The sequence below is a fragment of the Macrosteles quadrilineatus genome, unplaced genomic scaffold (genome assembly GCF_028750875.1).
Source record: "Macrosteles quadrilineatus isolate MER2022 unplaced genomic scaffold, UCM_ALF_1.0 Scaffold_8__2_contigs__length_117827958, whole genome shotgun sequence".
In the NCBI taxonomy this organism is placed as follows: Eukaryota; Metazoa; Arthropoda; class Insecta; order Hemiptera; family Cicadellidae; genus Macrosteles; species Macrosteles quadrilineatus.
Window position 1 is genome coordinate 51,111,255 of NW_026542601.1, and position 17,519 is coordinate 51,128,773.

The 17,519-nt window shown below is 35.2% G+C and overlaps 1 protein-coding gene across 1 annotated transcript; it reads left to right on the plus strand.

Moving 5' to 3' along the window:
- The first annotated feature begins 2,368 nt into the window (after positions 1 to 2,368).
- LOC129000380 (uncharacterized) lies at positions 2,369 to 2,989 on the plus strand. Its single transcript, XM_054427344.1, has one exon. It carries the CDS (start codon positions 2,369 to 2,371, stop codon positions 2,987 to 2,989), a length of 621 nt encoding a protein of 206 aa, XP_054283319.1.
- The last annotated feature ends 14,530 nt before the right edge of the window (positions 2,990 to 17,519 follow it).

Sequence of the window (17,519 nt, forward strand, 5' to 3'; positions counted from 1 at the left end):
TTATAACTCATTAACTCATCAGAGGTCATCTAAAGTATAAAACTAAAAGGTTAACACCGTATAATTTTGAAAAAAATATTATCTATTGTAGAAGCCACTTCTATATCAAACCGGTAACACTAAATGTTACTTTTTAAGATGTAATTTAAAATAAATAGATCGTGGACTAATTGATAATAATTCTTCATAAAACTTCAAAATACTATATTATACTTCATATTTAAAATACGTAAATACAAACTTATTTTTGAATTAAATAGGAACAACTTGTTTGATGTATTAAACACACAGTGATCGATAGAAAAAACCAGCAGAAGTGTGGTTGTTGTACTACTTTTGTAATTAGTTGAATTAAAAGCCAGCAGATTAACAAGCTAATTGAGTGATGTGCTTGAATATGAATACTTGTGTTTTAGCTTTACTCTACAGTAGTACAAAGAAATATTACACACTATAATTTGTCATGCTCGTCTTGTATTTTGTATGGATATATTTAAAAAATAAGAAGGTTAAAATACGAATTAGTTCGTCAAATTGATCAAACTATATTGAGATTATGCTTCAACCAACATTTAACTGAAATAATTGATCATCAGTTAAGCCCATATGTAGTATGTTGTAGTATTTAAATATTGTTATTAGTTAATCAGTATTTTTTTCTGCTACTGATTTTAAATAAATATAAATTAAATGGAATTTTTTCCTGTAAAACAGTATGTACTGAAGAAGAATTGCTAATCTATAATATTAAAACGAAACAGTGTTTTTTTATTTCACGATTCTGAATCAACCACTCGACGGATTTTCATGATTTTTGTGTTGAAAGAAAGATAATTTTGAGAACTAGGGAATGTCGAAGCCATAAATTTAGTTTAGGGTCCCAGTTTTTTAGAAATTAAGTTTTAATTTTTAAAAAGTCTAGCAGCCGACGCTAAGATTCTAAACTAGCTTTTGACATAAAATAATTTGCTTAACGTAACAGCTGTAAACATTCAGCTTTTGTGTCACAAATTCAGCATTTGGATAAAAATGTAAAGACATACTTAGGGTTGACGTATTTATACTATGTGTAATGCTAATCATTGATACGTTCAATTCTTCTGTAAGAGGATGACAGATTAATTAAATTATAGGCCCTACATAGTAAAATACTAGGATGTTCAAATTATTTTTTAAAGCAATCTTTGTAATCTTCGATTTGTTTCAGAGCAATATAATTTGTTTTAACTAACAGCTGGTTAAATATAAACTATGGAACTATGAGGTTATTTTATTTACTCTTATTTTGTCATTGATTATAGGAAATAAGTAAGATTAGTAGAGATAATTAGACCACAGTTTAAAATAGTTTAGACCAAAATTAATTAAACCACAGTACAAATCAAGGCTCTGTACACGAGTCTTAATAAAAAAAAGGATAAATGCAAATTATTTTACTACTCCACTTTTCAAGGAAAGAATAGAAAAATAACAATGTTTACATGTTTTAATTCTTCATGGTAGCGTTTTGTTTACAATTAATGTTTGTCTGCTTTAACTTTGTTTGGATTAGGCCCGGAAATATTGATGTCATAAAAAGATCAAGAATAATCAGGAATTACGATTTTAAATTACCACCACAACCTCAGCCGGGTTTTATACAAAGATAAACAGATGGATGACATAGATGATTGAACACAACGTCAACATTGACCTAGGATACTGCAATTAGACAAACCATCCTTTTATGAAATCGTGTTCAGTTGTGGTTACGTTTGGGGGTGCCTATATCAGCGCCCCCAAACGTGAAAATATCACTTTTATTTCAACTATGAATATATTGTAGTTTAAATGAGCTAATATGGGAAATTACGATGTACATTTATTCAATGAGGGTGGGTAATTATCACGATTACTAGAAAAATACCGGTATGGATCATAAACATTCAGTTCAGTCGGGTCAGCCGATCCGATAAGACGTACTGCTCCGCTACCGTATCACAAGCTCACGTCGCGCTACTACTTCACGTGTGTGGCGTGTTTGTCTAAACGGCCTTGTGTAGTTAAAAAAGTGCTTTTTACGTACATAAATTAAAATGCCAGCTACCTGTGGCGTTTGCAACGTGGACATTGGCAGCTGCAAGTCTACTGAAGTGATAAGTTGTGCCGGTAATTGCAAAAAATCGTTTCATGTAAACTGTGTGAAAGAAGATATAGAAGAGAAGAAGGTTCGTACAGCAAAGCAATGGAGGTGTAGGGAGTGCCGAGAAGGCAGTGTAAGTTCCGGCTCAAGTACGCCGATAACAAAGGAATTTTTGCTTAAAGTTTTGGACAGTTTAAAAAAGAACTTTTTACTGAGTTAAAAAACGTAAAAAAAGAAGTTTCCGAAATGTCGCAATCCCTGAATTTTCTTTCAGAAAAAGTGGACGAATCTACCAAATTAATGGAAAATTTAAGATCGGAAGTGCAAGTTCTGAAAAAAGAAAATGAGGTTTTGCGAGAAACAGTCACCGACCTACAAGACCGGACTCGATCACTGGAACAATATACCCGACGCAGCAACATCGAGATTAGCGGTATCCCAGTCACCCCCAGGGAGGATGTCATCCAGTTGGTGAAGGACGTGGGTGCAGTCATCGGTCTGGAGGTGGAGGAGTCCCAGATCAACGCAGCACACCGAGTACCCAGCTTCCGCAAAGACCGGGTCCCTTCCCTCGTGGTCCAGTTCATCGGCAGATCCACTAGAGACACGTGGTTGAAACAATTCAGGGAGCTCAAGGAATCTGTGACTGTGGACCAGGTAAACTCGTCTTTCCCAAAAGCGAAACTGTACATTAATGAGCACTTGTCTCCAGCTAATAAGGTGTTTTTGTCTGACTTGAAAAAGAAATGTGCTGAAGTAGGCATCAAATACGCGTGGTGCCGTGAGGGAAAATTCTTTATCAGGAAGGCTGATAAGGATAAGTGTCGCAGGATTTACAGTGAGGCTGACATCAAAAAGCTCAAATAAACCATCGTCAAAAGCAATGGATACATACTGTCCTATATTGAGATCATTAATTGCTTCCAGGGATTTCACTTTCCTTATTTACATATTTAGTTTTAGTTCCATTTTTGAATAGATTTTAAATGTACATATCGTAATTTGTATGGTAGAGAATAGTGATTATTTACTATCCTTAAACAGCAATTTTTTTGAATTAGATGATGTCAACTCAAATAATGTATTCACCTTAATATATTGCAACATTAGAAGCTTACGACAAAACTTTAATAATTTTTTAATAGAATTTTCTCAATTAGAACAAGATATTACCTTTATTGTATTAAGTGAAGTTTGGATTAACACCGATGAGTTAAATTTATTCAATATTCCAAATTACAACATTTTTGCACGTTGTAATGACTCCTACAGATCAGGTGGTGTCATATGTTACGCTTTAAAGGATATATGTGTCACAGAAGCAAATGTAAACAGTATGAGGACTGCTGACACGCTCCTCTTAAATATAAAAATTAGTAAACATTATTTTAAACTATTTTGTATATATAGACTGCAAGAGTTTACTGAGAAGGATTTTGTAAACGAACTAGAATCTTATATGAATTATTTTACTACAAATACAATTTTGCTGGGAGACGTTAATATCGACCTGTTAGATGGAAAAATAAATTCTAAAAACTATCAGTACCTTTTAGAGAACAATGGGTTTTTATCAATAGTTAAGAATGCTACTAGAATCACAACAAATTCTAAAACACTAATCGACCATATTTTTATTAAACATAGGCAAGTAAATAGCTTTAAGCAAGCAATATTTGATTTGAATATAACAGATCATTGTTTATTGGGTCTTAAATTTAATGACATTTCTTTAGACCAAGACAAAAAAAAAGTATTTTGCGAGAAGCAGACTATAGATTTTGATAAGGTTATTGGTTGTTTAAAGTCTATTAGTTGGGACGAAGTTTTTAATATTGAAGTTTTTTTAAAAATATTGATTTATGTTATGAGAAGTTTAATTTAATTTTAACTGACGTTGTAAATAAGTGTTCTAAAACCATTTCAATAGATAAGAGTCTTGCTAAGGCCAAACTACTAAGTCCTTGGATGACGACAAGTCTCTTAAAAAAAATAGGTAGAAGAAAAAAACTGTACGTGTTAACCAAAAAAAGGCCATATGATTTAGTTTTAAGGAATCACTATAAAATGTTCTACAATAATTTAAAACTCGAAATGGATAATGTCAAAAAATTGTATTATTCAAATCATATTCGAAATGCTGATGGTGACCCCGCTAGACAGTGGAGGGTCATAAATAGCCTAACTGGTGAAACCCGTAATCAGTGTTTTGATAAGGTTGAGCTTGAGGATGGAACTATTGACAGTGACTCACAAAGTGTAGCAGATAGAGTTAATCATTATCTGATGAACATTGTGCAACCTGATAACGATACACCTTCACTGGCCGACCTGGGTCTACATCAGCGTTGCCAATCTTTTTTCATTGTGCCAACCACTGAAAACGAAATTATAGGTGTCATTAATGGTTTTAAAAATAAAAAATCTTCGGGTTTCGATAATTTTAATGCATTATTAGTTAAAAAAATAGCTCAATACATTGCACCTGTTTTAACCTATATTTTTAATAAAAGTTTTAGTGAAGGTATTTTTCCTACTAAGTTAAAGTTAAGTGTCGTAATACCAATTTTCAAGAAGCCAAACTTAATAAAATTGAACAACATAAGACCAATCAGTCTACTTTCATCTTTTTCTAAGATATTGGAGAAGCTAATGGTTAACAGACTAGTAAAGTATTTCAATCAAATAATTTTTTTTTCTCAATGGCAGTTTGGGTTTCAGCGAGGAAAATCTACAGAAGATGCTCTGTTGAATTTTACAAATTTAATATATTCAAGTTTTAACAATGGCAACAAAACGACAGGTCTCTTTGTTGACTTTATGAAGGCCTTTGACCTGGTTAACCATAATATCTTACTATTTAAGCTTGAGGCAGCTGGTATCAGAGGTGTGGCGCTCAATTGGTTCCGCAGCTTCCTGACTGGCAGAGAACAGCAGGTACGGGTAGGTGACTGCCTCAGCAGACCACTGCCCGTAACTGTAGGTGTGCCGCAGGGCTCGGTTACCTCAGCAATTTTATTCCTTGTTTTTATTAACGATTTGCTTGACAAGAATTTTAAAGGTCAAATCCAAGCTTTTGCCGATGATATTGGTTTTCTTTATTCTAATAAGGATAAGGAAGTTTTAAAAATGAATTTAATGTTTGATTTAGACATACTCCAAGATTGGTGCTTAAAAAACAAAATGAAAGTTAATGTTAGTAAAACAAAGTTTATAAATTTTGGCTACAGAGAATTTTCTTTTTCATCTCCTATTTTGTATCACATACAAGGCTGCCAACGTGTAGATTGCCAATGTGAGGAAATTGAGAAAGTTAAATCATTTAAATACCTTGGGATACACTTTGATGAAAAATTTACGTGGGAAAAACACATTCAAATTCTGCATGCAAATGTCAAAAGATCAATTAGAAAATTTTATTTCTTAAAACATTTTTGTGAAGAACATTTATTGAAAACACTTTATTACGCACTAATACATTCACGTTTGCAATATGGATTAATATGCTGGGGAGGTACTTTCAAAAGTTTCATCAATCGTTTAAGAACAACTCAAAATCATTTTTTAAGAATCATTTTTAATAAACAGTTGAGAGAAAGCTCATTTCCGTTATACTTTCAATCAAAAATAATGCCGATTCAGAATCTTTTTATATTTAAAGTATTAAAATTGTTTTATCTTAAAAGTGGGAACAATGGAACTGATAACCTATATTACAATACCAGAAGTGTAGATAATTTGTTTTACAGGACCCCTAAAGTCAACAAAGAACTGTTCAAGCATTCGTATCTATTTTTGGGGCCTTTTGTTTTTAATATGTTGCCAATTGATATAAAAAGAAGTAACAATGTTAATAGTTTTTGTAAAAGGTTGAAAGAATGGTTATGTAATATAAATGATACTTCGTTGCTTCGTAATGTTTTAGAATAAAATCTATGTTTTTCACATCGTTAAATTGTAGTACGTTTTTTATATATTTTGTGTTCATTATTTACATTTCAGGCAGTCAGATATGTATATTTTAATTTTTAGAAGTAGACTTAATTTCAATATGTAACGCTACAGGTAGCAGCAGGAGTGATAATTTTAGTAATGGATTGATAAGACTGAACTCTTCATTTCATGTATAGATTAGATAAGTTTTGTGTACACTGGCCACAATTACTGGACAAAGTGGCCAGTTAATTTCCGAATTGTTTTATGATTTGATGATTGTTTGTTTTTGAGGAAATAAAATTCATTATTCATTATTCATTATTCATTATTCATTATTCATAAACATAAACAAATGACGTTTTTGGCCCGAATCCTATACTAATAGCATTAACATATGGTTTGGACAGTTCCATTAACAATGTTAAATAATGTTTACTTTCGGGCCAAAAACGTAATTTGTTTATGTTTCTGATCCATACCGGGTCTTTTCTAGTATTCGTGGTAATTATCAAGGATAGAACTGATAACGGTATGGATAATAAACATTGACAATTACGTCATTAGCTTTACTAGCGTGTTTACTTTTTATACTCCTGCTACATGTGACCAGTTCTTTTTTTCAAATGAATATTATTTGAACCAAACAGCTGTTTCAAAACAAACTGTTATTGTTTTTACTTTTCTTTGTTTACACTTATTTATTTAGCAATTAATGCAGTGAAATTGATATAAAGGATAGGTGTGACGATTAGTTTTGATGTTAGGACACCAAAGTTAAACTATGTGTACTATGGAAATTGTGTATAGTAGTTGTATTGTGGTGATAATAATTATGGAAGATGCAGGTATGCTATTGAAGGTGGTATCGTTGACTAGGTCTATACACTTCTCAATGGACTATTACTCTCTCTACTGAAGCACAGAAAACGTACTATATAGTAGTACGTTTTCTGTGACTGTAGGCTACTTATAATCAGTGTGCGAATCGGCTGCAAATCTCACTTCAACGCTCTTCACATCGTAAAAATTGCAGAATTGCTGTTTTATTGTAAAATTATCGGATTTAAAATGCATATCGTATAGGCCTATCTTCTTCTTTATAAATAAAATTTGAGTTTTGTCTGTACATTGCTCAGAATCATAAATTTGTAGGTTATTTTTACGTTTTATACATTAAAGAAGCCGTAACAAGTCTCATCTAAATTTCTGTCTGTCTGTCTGTCTTTCTGTCTTTCTGTAACACTCAAGATGGCATTTTACGCAATCTTCTCCAGGAAAACGAGAGTACCTATCAAGATCCCAGTCATTTTAATGTATTCACTGGATTAGCGAGAGTGTCTTTAGCCATTAAAATATGGCCTCACTACTTAGTAAATTAAATTACGGACGTTCAAAAATGCAGTTTTGTGCGATTTTTGTCAAGTTTTCGTCCAATTTGTATCACATAATGATCTATGAAATAACGAACAGCTGTTCGGATTAAGATTATTTTTTCTAGCTGTCACTGATATGTTTACAAATGTTGTTTACAAATACCGCAACCATTTCCGATCACGTTTTGAAGGTAAATCAAATCCAAGTGACATTAAAAACGTTGTTTTACATAACGGATTTAATTAATCGCAAGTGGAATAATATAGTGTAACCGTAAATGAAATAATTAATAACTAGGCATCATCCAGGTCAGGAACCAGAGATTCTTTGTGTGTAAAATTGTTCTTGAGTTTTGATAACCAGAAAGAAGACCTTGAATCAGTGTTGTATAGGGCTGGGAAACTTGAATTTATTAATGATCGTCGCCAATAGCTTACTAACAAGGATTCCACCATTGACGGCGCTTCAATGGCGGTTGTGTAAAGTGTAAAGTAAAAAATCACAACTGCAGTGGGTGTGGGTAACAGAGGTTTACGGTTTATGGATTATGCTAAACTTGCTTTTCCGATGTGTCACTTTCTTTTCCTACTCACCGTAATTTGCAATCGCTGGACCATACGGCCAATAGGCCCATAGCCCATCTCTTGGGTACTGTCTTACGCCTACCCAATTATTCATAACAACCTTTTCGACGACGATCCTTGATACCGGCAATTTTCCCTAGAATACACGGCCTCCCTACTTAAGAAATAAAATTACAAACGTCCAAAAACCCAGTGTTGTGTCATTTTTGTCACATTTCATTCCAATGTTAAAAGATATACGGATCATTGTTTAAAGAATAGGCCTACGTAATCTATTAAATAACAAACAGTTGTTTGTATGAGGTTGATTTTTTTTCAAACTGACACCAATAATTTTACATTAAAAGTTGTTTACGAATAAAGCAATTAATGGGAAATAACTTTGATTGCCAATAATCTTTTACGAGAAAATTCAAAACCAAGAAATCAATAACTTTGGGACTTGATTAACGCATTTAATTTGTCGGACGTAATTCTTAACTGTAAACGTTGGTTTTTGGTACTGGTTATTTTCCTTAGAACCGTTGGTAGCAGCAAGAATCATTTTTACGTACCAACACATCACTGTAATTTACAAATTAGTTATCATTGGTGTTCACCTTATTTATACAGTCGTATTATAGCCGTACTCAATTTAATTGATGTCTTAACTGTATAAGTTTTGCTTTTTCTGTCTGGATTCAAAGTTTTAGTTTATGCTAAGAAAATGATAACTCATTTAAGTAAAACATTTGTTTAGCAAACCATCATGAATTGTTTATGATGTAGCCTACGTTGTTTATGTATCAATAGTTTGTGGCCTATTTTGGTAATTTGTATTATAAATTACCAATCTAAATTGTCTATAGTACTTCATTTCATATAGTAAGCCGCCATTTCGACAGAATTTCGGGTCATCTTCGGTCCAAGTAAATATAGATTGGTATGATAAAATGTGATGACATTAATACAAATTTCAAATACAAATTTTATATGTACTTTGTTATGCTTAAAACGTGGCAAATTCCCTAATTAAGTTTTGTTTTTTTGTGTGTATGTCTGTTGGTAACGCATTTATGTACTTATTTTTCAGTGTCACGAAAAGGACAAGAGCACCTTGATAATTAAAATGTCAACCCAAATAAAGTGTTAAATGGTGAGGTTGAGGTAGTACTTTAAATACTTTGAACCATTGTGGGAAGTAACTTTCAATTATAGGCCTACCTTAGGGCTATGCCTCATAGATCTAAAGCTTTTTTAGTTTAATCATTGGATTTAACATAAGTAGTACCTATGGATATAGTTTCTTTAATATTTCTAAAGTGTATAACAGCTGACTTAGTTTTGCTTATGATTTATTGTGAGTGAAGAAATTGAAGATGGAAGGATTTGTGATTTAATATAAAGAAGAGTGAAATTAAAACAAATGTTCATTTAAATTTAATAATTAGTATTTTTGCAACTTCAAAATTGAAATTGAAAATGTCAATAGTAATTTAAAAGATATGTAATTAAGGGAGATGAAGCTAAATCATGTATGTCATGTATGTGTTCTCTTCCGTTGCAAAGCACGGGTAAACCAGCTAGTAAAAGTAATATTTATAGTTATTATTGTTATTATTACAATGCATTTTTATTTACCTAAAAATATGCCAAACCTAAATGTCTACGATTGATTTAACGTTAATAAATGGACAAGTTTATTTTCGGCTAAACTCGTGCTTTTTCAAACATTTATTTCCTACGTGTTGTCCGTTAACTTATCCCAATAGAATTTTGTAACCAAAGTTAGGCGGAGAGAATTTCTCTCATTACTGGACTTACATGTTTAGTGTGGGAACGGAACGCCATGCTGTACTGAAAAAATTAAGTACGGGCCTAACTAAACAAATTGAAGAAACAAAAGTAGTACTTTAACAATTGAAACACATGTTTCTGGGTTTCAGTAAATTATATGGAACTTGTATTTGAACAAAATGAGGATTTCCACAAATCCTACGAAACTTAAACAAATTATAACAATATCAAAATAACACAATGTATTGAGTAAGGTCTCTGGATTAAATTAGCTAGGTAGTCATTTATCCAAAACGATCATTTATAACATTTTGTATTGATTTATTCCGAGACCACTTTAACCTCAGGCCCAGCGTAAACCACACGATTTGATTTGTATCACAGATCTATGTTTGTGCTTCGGTTTTCTGGAGCAGAAACCAGTAATTGAATGGTAAATTATTCTGAAAGGAGTCTACATCTGTAACTGGAATAAGTCAAACTCTTTACTTTGTAATGTAACTCCTCACAATTTTCAATAAAATTGGCCTTAAGAGTTCTGTATTTGTTTTAAAAACTAGTTCTATACTATAGTAAGAACCACACAAGTAATTAAGGCAAAACAGAATTAAGCTGGAGAAACTTCTCTGGACCACTTTATTGGAACTGACGGCTCTTGATGAGCCTTGGGTATCCAAGAATAAACTCCTAATACCAATAAAGGGTAGTTAATTCTATCAGTTTAAACCCTTGTGTGCAATCATAGCACACAACATTCTCATAAATTACTCATATTCATAACATACATAAGTATTGACAACGGTGATAAGTTTATAATAAATTTATTTTCAATCTTTATAAGTAAATAAACAAAATTTAGTCCTACACATAAAATTCAGCCTCAATCGCAACATAAACATATTTGAATACATGTAGAGTTTTAGCTTCTTAGGTAATAAAGCAGAAAAAATGTGTTACCAACCAAATATTTTATTATTGAAAAAACAATACACGCTGTCTCTCTGTATTTAAATATCATTGTTTTTCAATACCTCTCTTTCATATAATTTATTTCATGATTTTCTTAACTTACCTATATTCTTAACGCTTATTTTTAAACGAAAAACATTTATCCGAACCAAATAAAAATTTGTATTTAAAAAAATTGTTTTTCACTATCTCAGGTTCTAGTAACAAATCAGTCATCCTTTCAATAAAATATGTAAAATTCGGTTCACATATAAAGTACCCAGAATAAAATGTGCATGGGTGTGGCTTGAAATCCTTACTTGAACCCCTCCGTAGATCTCTAGTGAGAAATAGTGATGACTTTGGGGATTGATCCACATTTTTCCTCAGTATTAATTTACTGTAACCTCTACACGTCCTTGAGGTAAGATTTACTAAAAACGTAACAAAAGGTAACTTTGCTACAATTGAATGTTAGTGTCGAGTTATTATGCTAGTAGCCAAAATAGTAAGGGTAAATGGTTAACATATGAACCATCGTTATAATCATTGTTGTTATCATAATTTGAAGTAACATCTTTTTTATGTAATATATTTTAAATATAAATTCCATACCGCTTTGAAGGTTATTTGACTGTTTGTACTTTTAAATTAAAGGGGAAAGGTATAACTAACTGTATGAAAAATAACTGTGAGAAATAAGGTTATAATTTAAGATACTGTGTGTTTGTTCTGGGGAGCGAGCTTATAAAGTAGTAGTTTAAATCCAACCAATCGACATTTTTTTTCCTAGGACGCTAGACACGAGCCCGGGATTGTTTTTCACATTACTTCAGGCTAGACCTAGGGGTTGCGGCATTATCACAGGTGATCAGTTAAGGGACATCCTAAACGATGGTAACTCCGTGCCTTAGTACCTCATTGAGAGCATATCTATCGAACAGTTTTGCGAAGTATTTTGTAATCATATGAGGACATAACCGTTCATTGATGTTTACGCGTATTCAATCCCATTCATATGTTTCTAACGATGGTGTTATATAGTTCCTTTAATAAAGGATGTTTCGATAGATTGCTGTGCAAACTATATCTGTACATTGGATTTACAAAACCCGGAAAAGAATAACTAATTGTCTATTATAATTGTAAATTGTATAGGTTGGTATTGTTATAGAAACTTTTTAAATACACAAAACCGCCACAATCAACCCTCAGTTTGGTAAATGCCTGAAGCTCTGTTGTTATTGTTAGAGTCAACCCTTTTGAACCAATTTTCGTTGTTTGCTGTTTATATATTCCTCATAAGCTATACCTTTATACGATGCCAAAACCGGCGATTAGTTAGTTGAATAGTGGTAATTGGGTATAGTGTGGTGAAAAATAGCGTTTGAAATGGTTTTGCAGCTCTCGATCGTTTTAAAAACTACCTCGAGCCACAAAACCTCATTTTCGGCCCTAGGTACGAAATATACTATATCGTGTTTTTGTTCAAACTCTCATTTTGGTTGACGAAGAAGGAAAAAGCTTTACTTAGTGTTTATCCAAGCTAGTAGACTTTTTTACGTTTTTCCCCAAGTAATTTATCCAAACCCTTGTCTCGTTCCTATCCAACGTCTACTTTTCGTTAAATATTATCAGTATTTTGATCGATAGCCCAAATAAAAAGGCATATTGGTCCAGAATTTACCATGCTTCGAATCGAAAAATGCGAAGATGAGTACTATAATAAACGACTACCCAAACACTACTATGGTGATTTGTATTTCAACGTAACATTATGCTAGCAAACATTTATAAAAGAGCATTTAAATGTTATCTCTGTACAACACAGCCTCTACTAAATGTAAGGCGAGATACTTCTTGAGGATTTGATTCGGCTTGAGTGTGTTTAAGAACGGTTTCTAGAGGCCAGAAGTGTTATTGTGTTTGAGTGTTTTGAAGTAGCCTTACGTCTAAAATAGAGCGTCCTGAAGAGAACTGTTTATTTATCTTCCACGTTTATTCTGTTTTCTGTTCCTTTATGTCATATTTGTACACAATACAATAATTTATAATTTATTTAGTTTTCAAAGCAGTTATATTTGGTTTGAAGTTCAACAAATTAAGATTGGTGTGGAAGTCCTTAGGTAAATAATTAAGGTATAGCGTGAAACGTCTTGAGAAATGGATTAGTTTTTTATAATTAGATAGAGTACGTTAACAATTGAGTGTTCTGATAATATGTCGTTATTACTCATCCCTCTATATTTACTCATTACGAACCATAGAGAAACAACCATCGTAAATTATTATTACCGGTACTTAAAAAAATAATGGCCACAACTATACAACTTGTTTCTTAAATTGTCCATCAATCTCCAGCAAGATGAGGAATCATATAGGCTATGTTAAAATGCACATTTATTTTAGTGAATTTTCCTTTTAGATAATATATAGAATAAACTACTTCCGTACAGTAGGTCTCGTGGTAAAAAAAATCCAAGAACTCTTAATGGACACACTTTTAATGGTTAATTCCATAAAACTGTACTGTACTACATATTATTCATATAGAGAATAAGTCAAATCATTTTAAGTTTAATTGTTTGCGAATATAGGACCAAATTTCATAATTTTGTTTATTTCCTCCTTGGCTATTAATATTTCTCTAAAAACATGCCTTATTGACTTCCCTGTAACAGAAAACCTGTCTATCCTACTGTTATTTAAATAGAGAATTATTCTGACATATTATCAATTATTTAAACCAAAATGCAATCAGACAAATAGATATCAACTTGGTCTGGAGGTTTGTTGCGGTGGGGGTATTTAAATACGTACCCACACTATATGTTCAATAATAATATAGATGTTTGCCAATTAGTTTTACCTGGTGACTTTCAAATATTTAAAACGCTAACGGTTTTGCCAATTCGGTGGTCCACAAACTTACTTACTGTAATGCAAGTTTGGTTATGAAATGCTCCTGGATCATTAATTCAACCAACAGCTTACCTCAAGTCCTCTCTAAGTCAAGGTGACATTTAATTTAGCGCAGAACCATGCCTTAAGCTTGAGTAACTATCTAGGGCAAAAGCACTTGAGTGCATTTTAATCAGGTTAAGTGACGAATTTGATTTCAATAATTGCACCGTCTAAGATGCAATTATACTGAGATGCACTATTAAAATTACATTTATGCTAAAACATAGTTACACTTTAGTGCAGTGATCTTAGTAACACGATTGGTATTAATTTTTGAAAAAAACCTTTATGTACCGAAACCTGAGTTTGTTTTAAGATAACGTCATGAATTAAGGATTTGTGACGCAAAATTCTAGGGGGGGGAATAAACTAGTATTCACCAAGTCAGGCTAGGCCTACCCCTAGAACTGGCCACACTCAAATTTCTTCCCCGGAGTGCTCAGAAGGAGCCGAGAAAAATCCAGGGGTCGATACGAAGTTGTCACGGCTTTGACTGATCAATTTATTTAAAATTTAATCGAAGGCTCAGAGCTCTAGAAGCGCTCAGGAAATCCTGCAGACGCTCAGTTGGAGTTATATCATCCCAGCCTTCGTAAAAGTGTTTTGGAGAATTTTGCCTAACTTTTAGAATTACTCTGTAGGGCCGACGAGTATCCAATCTTAAGCCAATGTGATTTAAATACTCGTATTAAATTGTGAACTATCTGGCTAAAGTCGTTGGTAAATAATATAAAATCGAATATAAGGTAAAAGTAATAATTCCTACAGAGTCGTCGGGGCCTAATTAATATAACTGGACGGATAATTTAACGTGAGAGGATTTAAAATAAATTTAGTATTAGTTTACGTAGCTGATTGTTTAAATCAGCCTGCTCCCAAGACTTGATTCTTTCACCCGCCAAAGACGGGGTTTAGAACTTAGACGACAAGTCTCGGGGTATTAAAACGTTGAATTCTAAATAATAATTAATCGTTAAAACGAACGGAATAAACGTAATTTCGTAGCCAATTGATTCAAAACCAAACGTAAGATAATCCTCCGCTAGTCACTGGCAGGCAGGAACTGGCGGGTTTTATGCAGGTCGGCGAAAACGAAGTTATTAGAATTTAGAGGTTTAAGATCGAGTTCTGAAACGAGAATAGTTGTAAAACGAGAGTGCGTGCGTTAAACGAAAATAAAGTAAAACGTAGAAATGGTCTAACTATTAGAATAGCTAACCTTCGTAATATCGGCGATCGGCGGAAACGCGTAGTCTTGTAACGACGATGTTACTTCGTAGACGGCGTGTGAACGAATAATCGGAATAATCCTGTCTTGGAGTAAAATCCTTCGTTCCTGCCCGCTTGAGGCTTACGCGCTCAAGCGGCGAACTCAAGTACTACTAGACAACAGCTGATCGCAAATTCACTTGTTGAGCTGGTCTAGTTTCGTCTGTCGTCTGTCAACAAATAAACACCAGTTTGGGGTTATGTCGTCGTCGGCGTTAAATATCTGTAAAATCGGCCGGTTTAACTTTATTATGTGAAACGAAGTGCTATTATGAATAAATATGTAGTTGTGGATGTGTTTGTGTACTTCACTGTGAATAAAAATAGGCCTACGTTCTTTGGCCCATAGCCCAAGCTATGGCCAACACATAGGCCTCGGAGTAGGCTATTGTGGTTAAAAATCGGGTAAGTTCTGATGTTCATTTATTCGTAGTACGTTTTTACCCCCCTTAAAATTTGGCACCTTACACCCCTTACCAACTTCAGCAAAAAAAAGAAAAAAAGATCTTAAACGTAGGGGTTCGGATGGGGTCGGAATGGTCTCGAAGAAGAGGTGCGTGTGGAAGTCGTCGTTTAGTCGTAATCGTTCGTATCGTATCGTATCAACCAACGGGAGGGATATCACCAGCTCCGTCGGGGCGTGAGTCGGAGTTCGTTGCATTGTTCGATACTCTTCGGTTTCGAAGAATCTACGTCGTGTCGGGCGTCGTCCACGAGGCACGTCGGCCACCTCCGATGTGAGGTGACTCACCACGACAAGGCCCGATTGGCCGTCGTTCGTCGCGGTTGGCCTCGATGCGTCATCTTTCCGGTCTCGGCGAATTAGTACGTTGGAACGTTCACGAGGCACGTCGGCCACCTCCGATGTGAGGTGACTCACCGTGGCCAGGCCCGTGTGGCCCTCGTTTGCCACGGGTTGCCTCGGGAAAGCGTCCTTTACGATAAATTGCGTTACAGGATTTCTGGGATACCTCTGTTTGACAGGGGTTGCAATTGCCCTGAGCCACTGCGTCTGCTCAGTCAACGCCGACTACCCCTAATCGTTGTCAAACAGCGGTATTTCGTGTTCCAGAAATTCTGCAAATTTCGTGTTTGATTTTCGTGTAATTTTGAAAATTTTGATTTCGTGGTTGATGTTTTTGACCGGAAGGGCGGGGAGACATCGTCGTTGTGGAGGTTTCGTACTACGGTGTGTACTCTGACTAGAGCGAGGTCAGCAGTACACCGAATGCCGAGTACCACCTCCACACTTAGGCCCGGGACGTGGATATCCCGCGAATAAGGTTGGTCAGCGATTTCGTCGTCTACTCAGTATAGGTTCGTAGCACGGCAACTCGCTCCGTTGGCCATACGTAGGTTGACGTCAGTCTGGTCGGGTACGATGCCGCACGTCCGAAGGTGACGTACGATCTCCAATCAGACTGAAAGACGAGCCGGTATCGACGATGGCGTTGACGTTGACGTTTCACCTGAGATGACCACGTCGACGAATGGTCGGCCATCTCTGGGGCGCGTTCGCGGCTGACAGTTTCCGAGAATTGCGTTATGAAATGGAGCCAACGGCTCCACTCGGAGGTCGTACGGCGTCGGGTAAATCGTTGCGTCTATCGAACGTTACGTAGTGATCGTGTTCCATCGTTGGACCGAAAAACGTGATGCACGACGGAATATCTTGCCTGCGCGACGGGATATTGGCTGGCGGCTTTACCAACACTTCGAGGGTTCGTCGAACGGGTGAAGAATGTTCGGTAGGAGTCCCGAGTATATATCGCACGCTGGCCGTCTCCTGGTACGCGGAAGGAGGTTCCAGCAACTGCGGTCAAATTCGGATATCATGGGCCGCATAAGCGGTAGTCCACGATATCGTAGTCACCGTCGGGTTCATCGGCTGACCGATGCTTCCCAACGGGTTTCTCAAAGACTCGCAAAAGCGTTTGCGAAGCTCGGCGACGCTACTCCCAGTTCCCAGCAGATACTTTGTCATTTCAGCTATTACACTGCCTGCTCAAAGTGTGGATCCAACCGACGCGCGGGTCGTATATCGGCGATCTCGGCAAGCTCTCCATCGTCGAAGGAACTTCGGAAATTTCGTGTAGTTGTAGAAGTCAATGTTCGAATTTCCACCGTGTATATCATTACGTGGCTAATCGATAACGTTCTGGTCGAGTAATGGTCGTCGTAGTAGTCGAAGTCGTCGTAGATTTCGTTTATCTCGTAATTTCGTTTAAATATCAAAGTCAAAACCGTGTTATCGAGTCCCTGTTCGGGCGCCAGAGATGTGACGCAAAATTCTAGGGGGGGAATAAACTAGTATTCACCAAGTCAGGCTAGGCCTACCCCTAGAACTGGCCACACTCAAATTTCTTCCCCGGAGTGCTCAGAAGGAGCCGAGAAAAATCCAGGGGTCGATACGAAGTTGTCACGGCTTTGACTGATCAATTTATTTAAAATTTAATCGAAGGCTCAGAGCTCTAGAAGCGCTCAGGAAATCCTGCAGACGCTCAGTTGGAGTTATATCATCCCAGCCTTCGTAAAAGTGTTTTGGA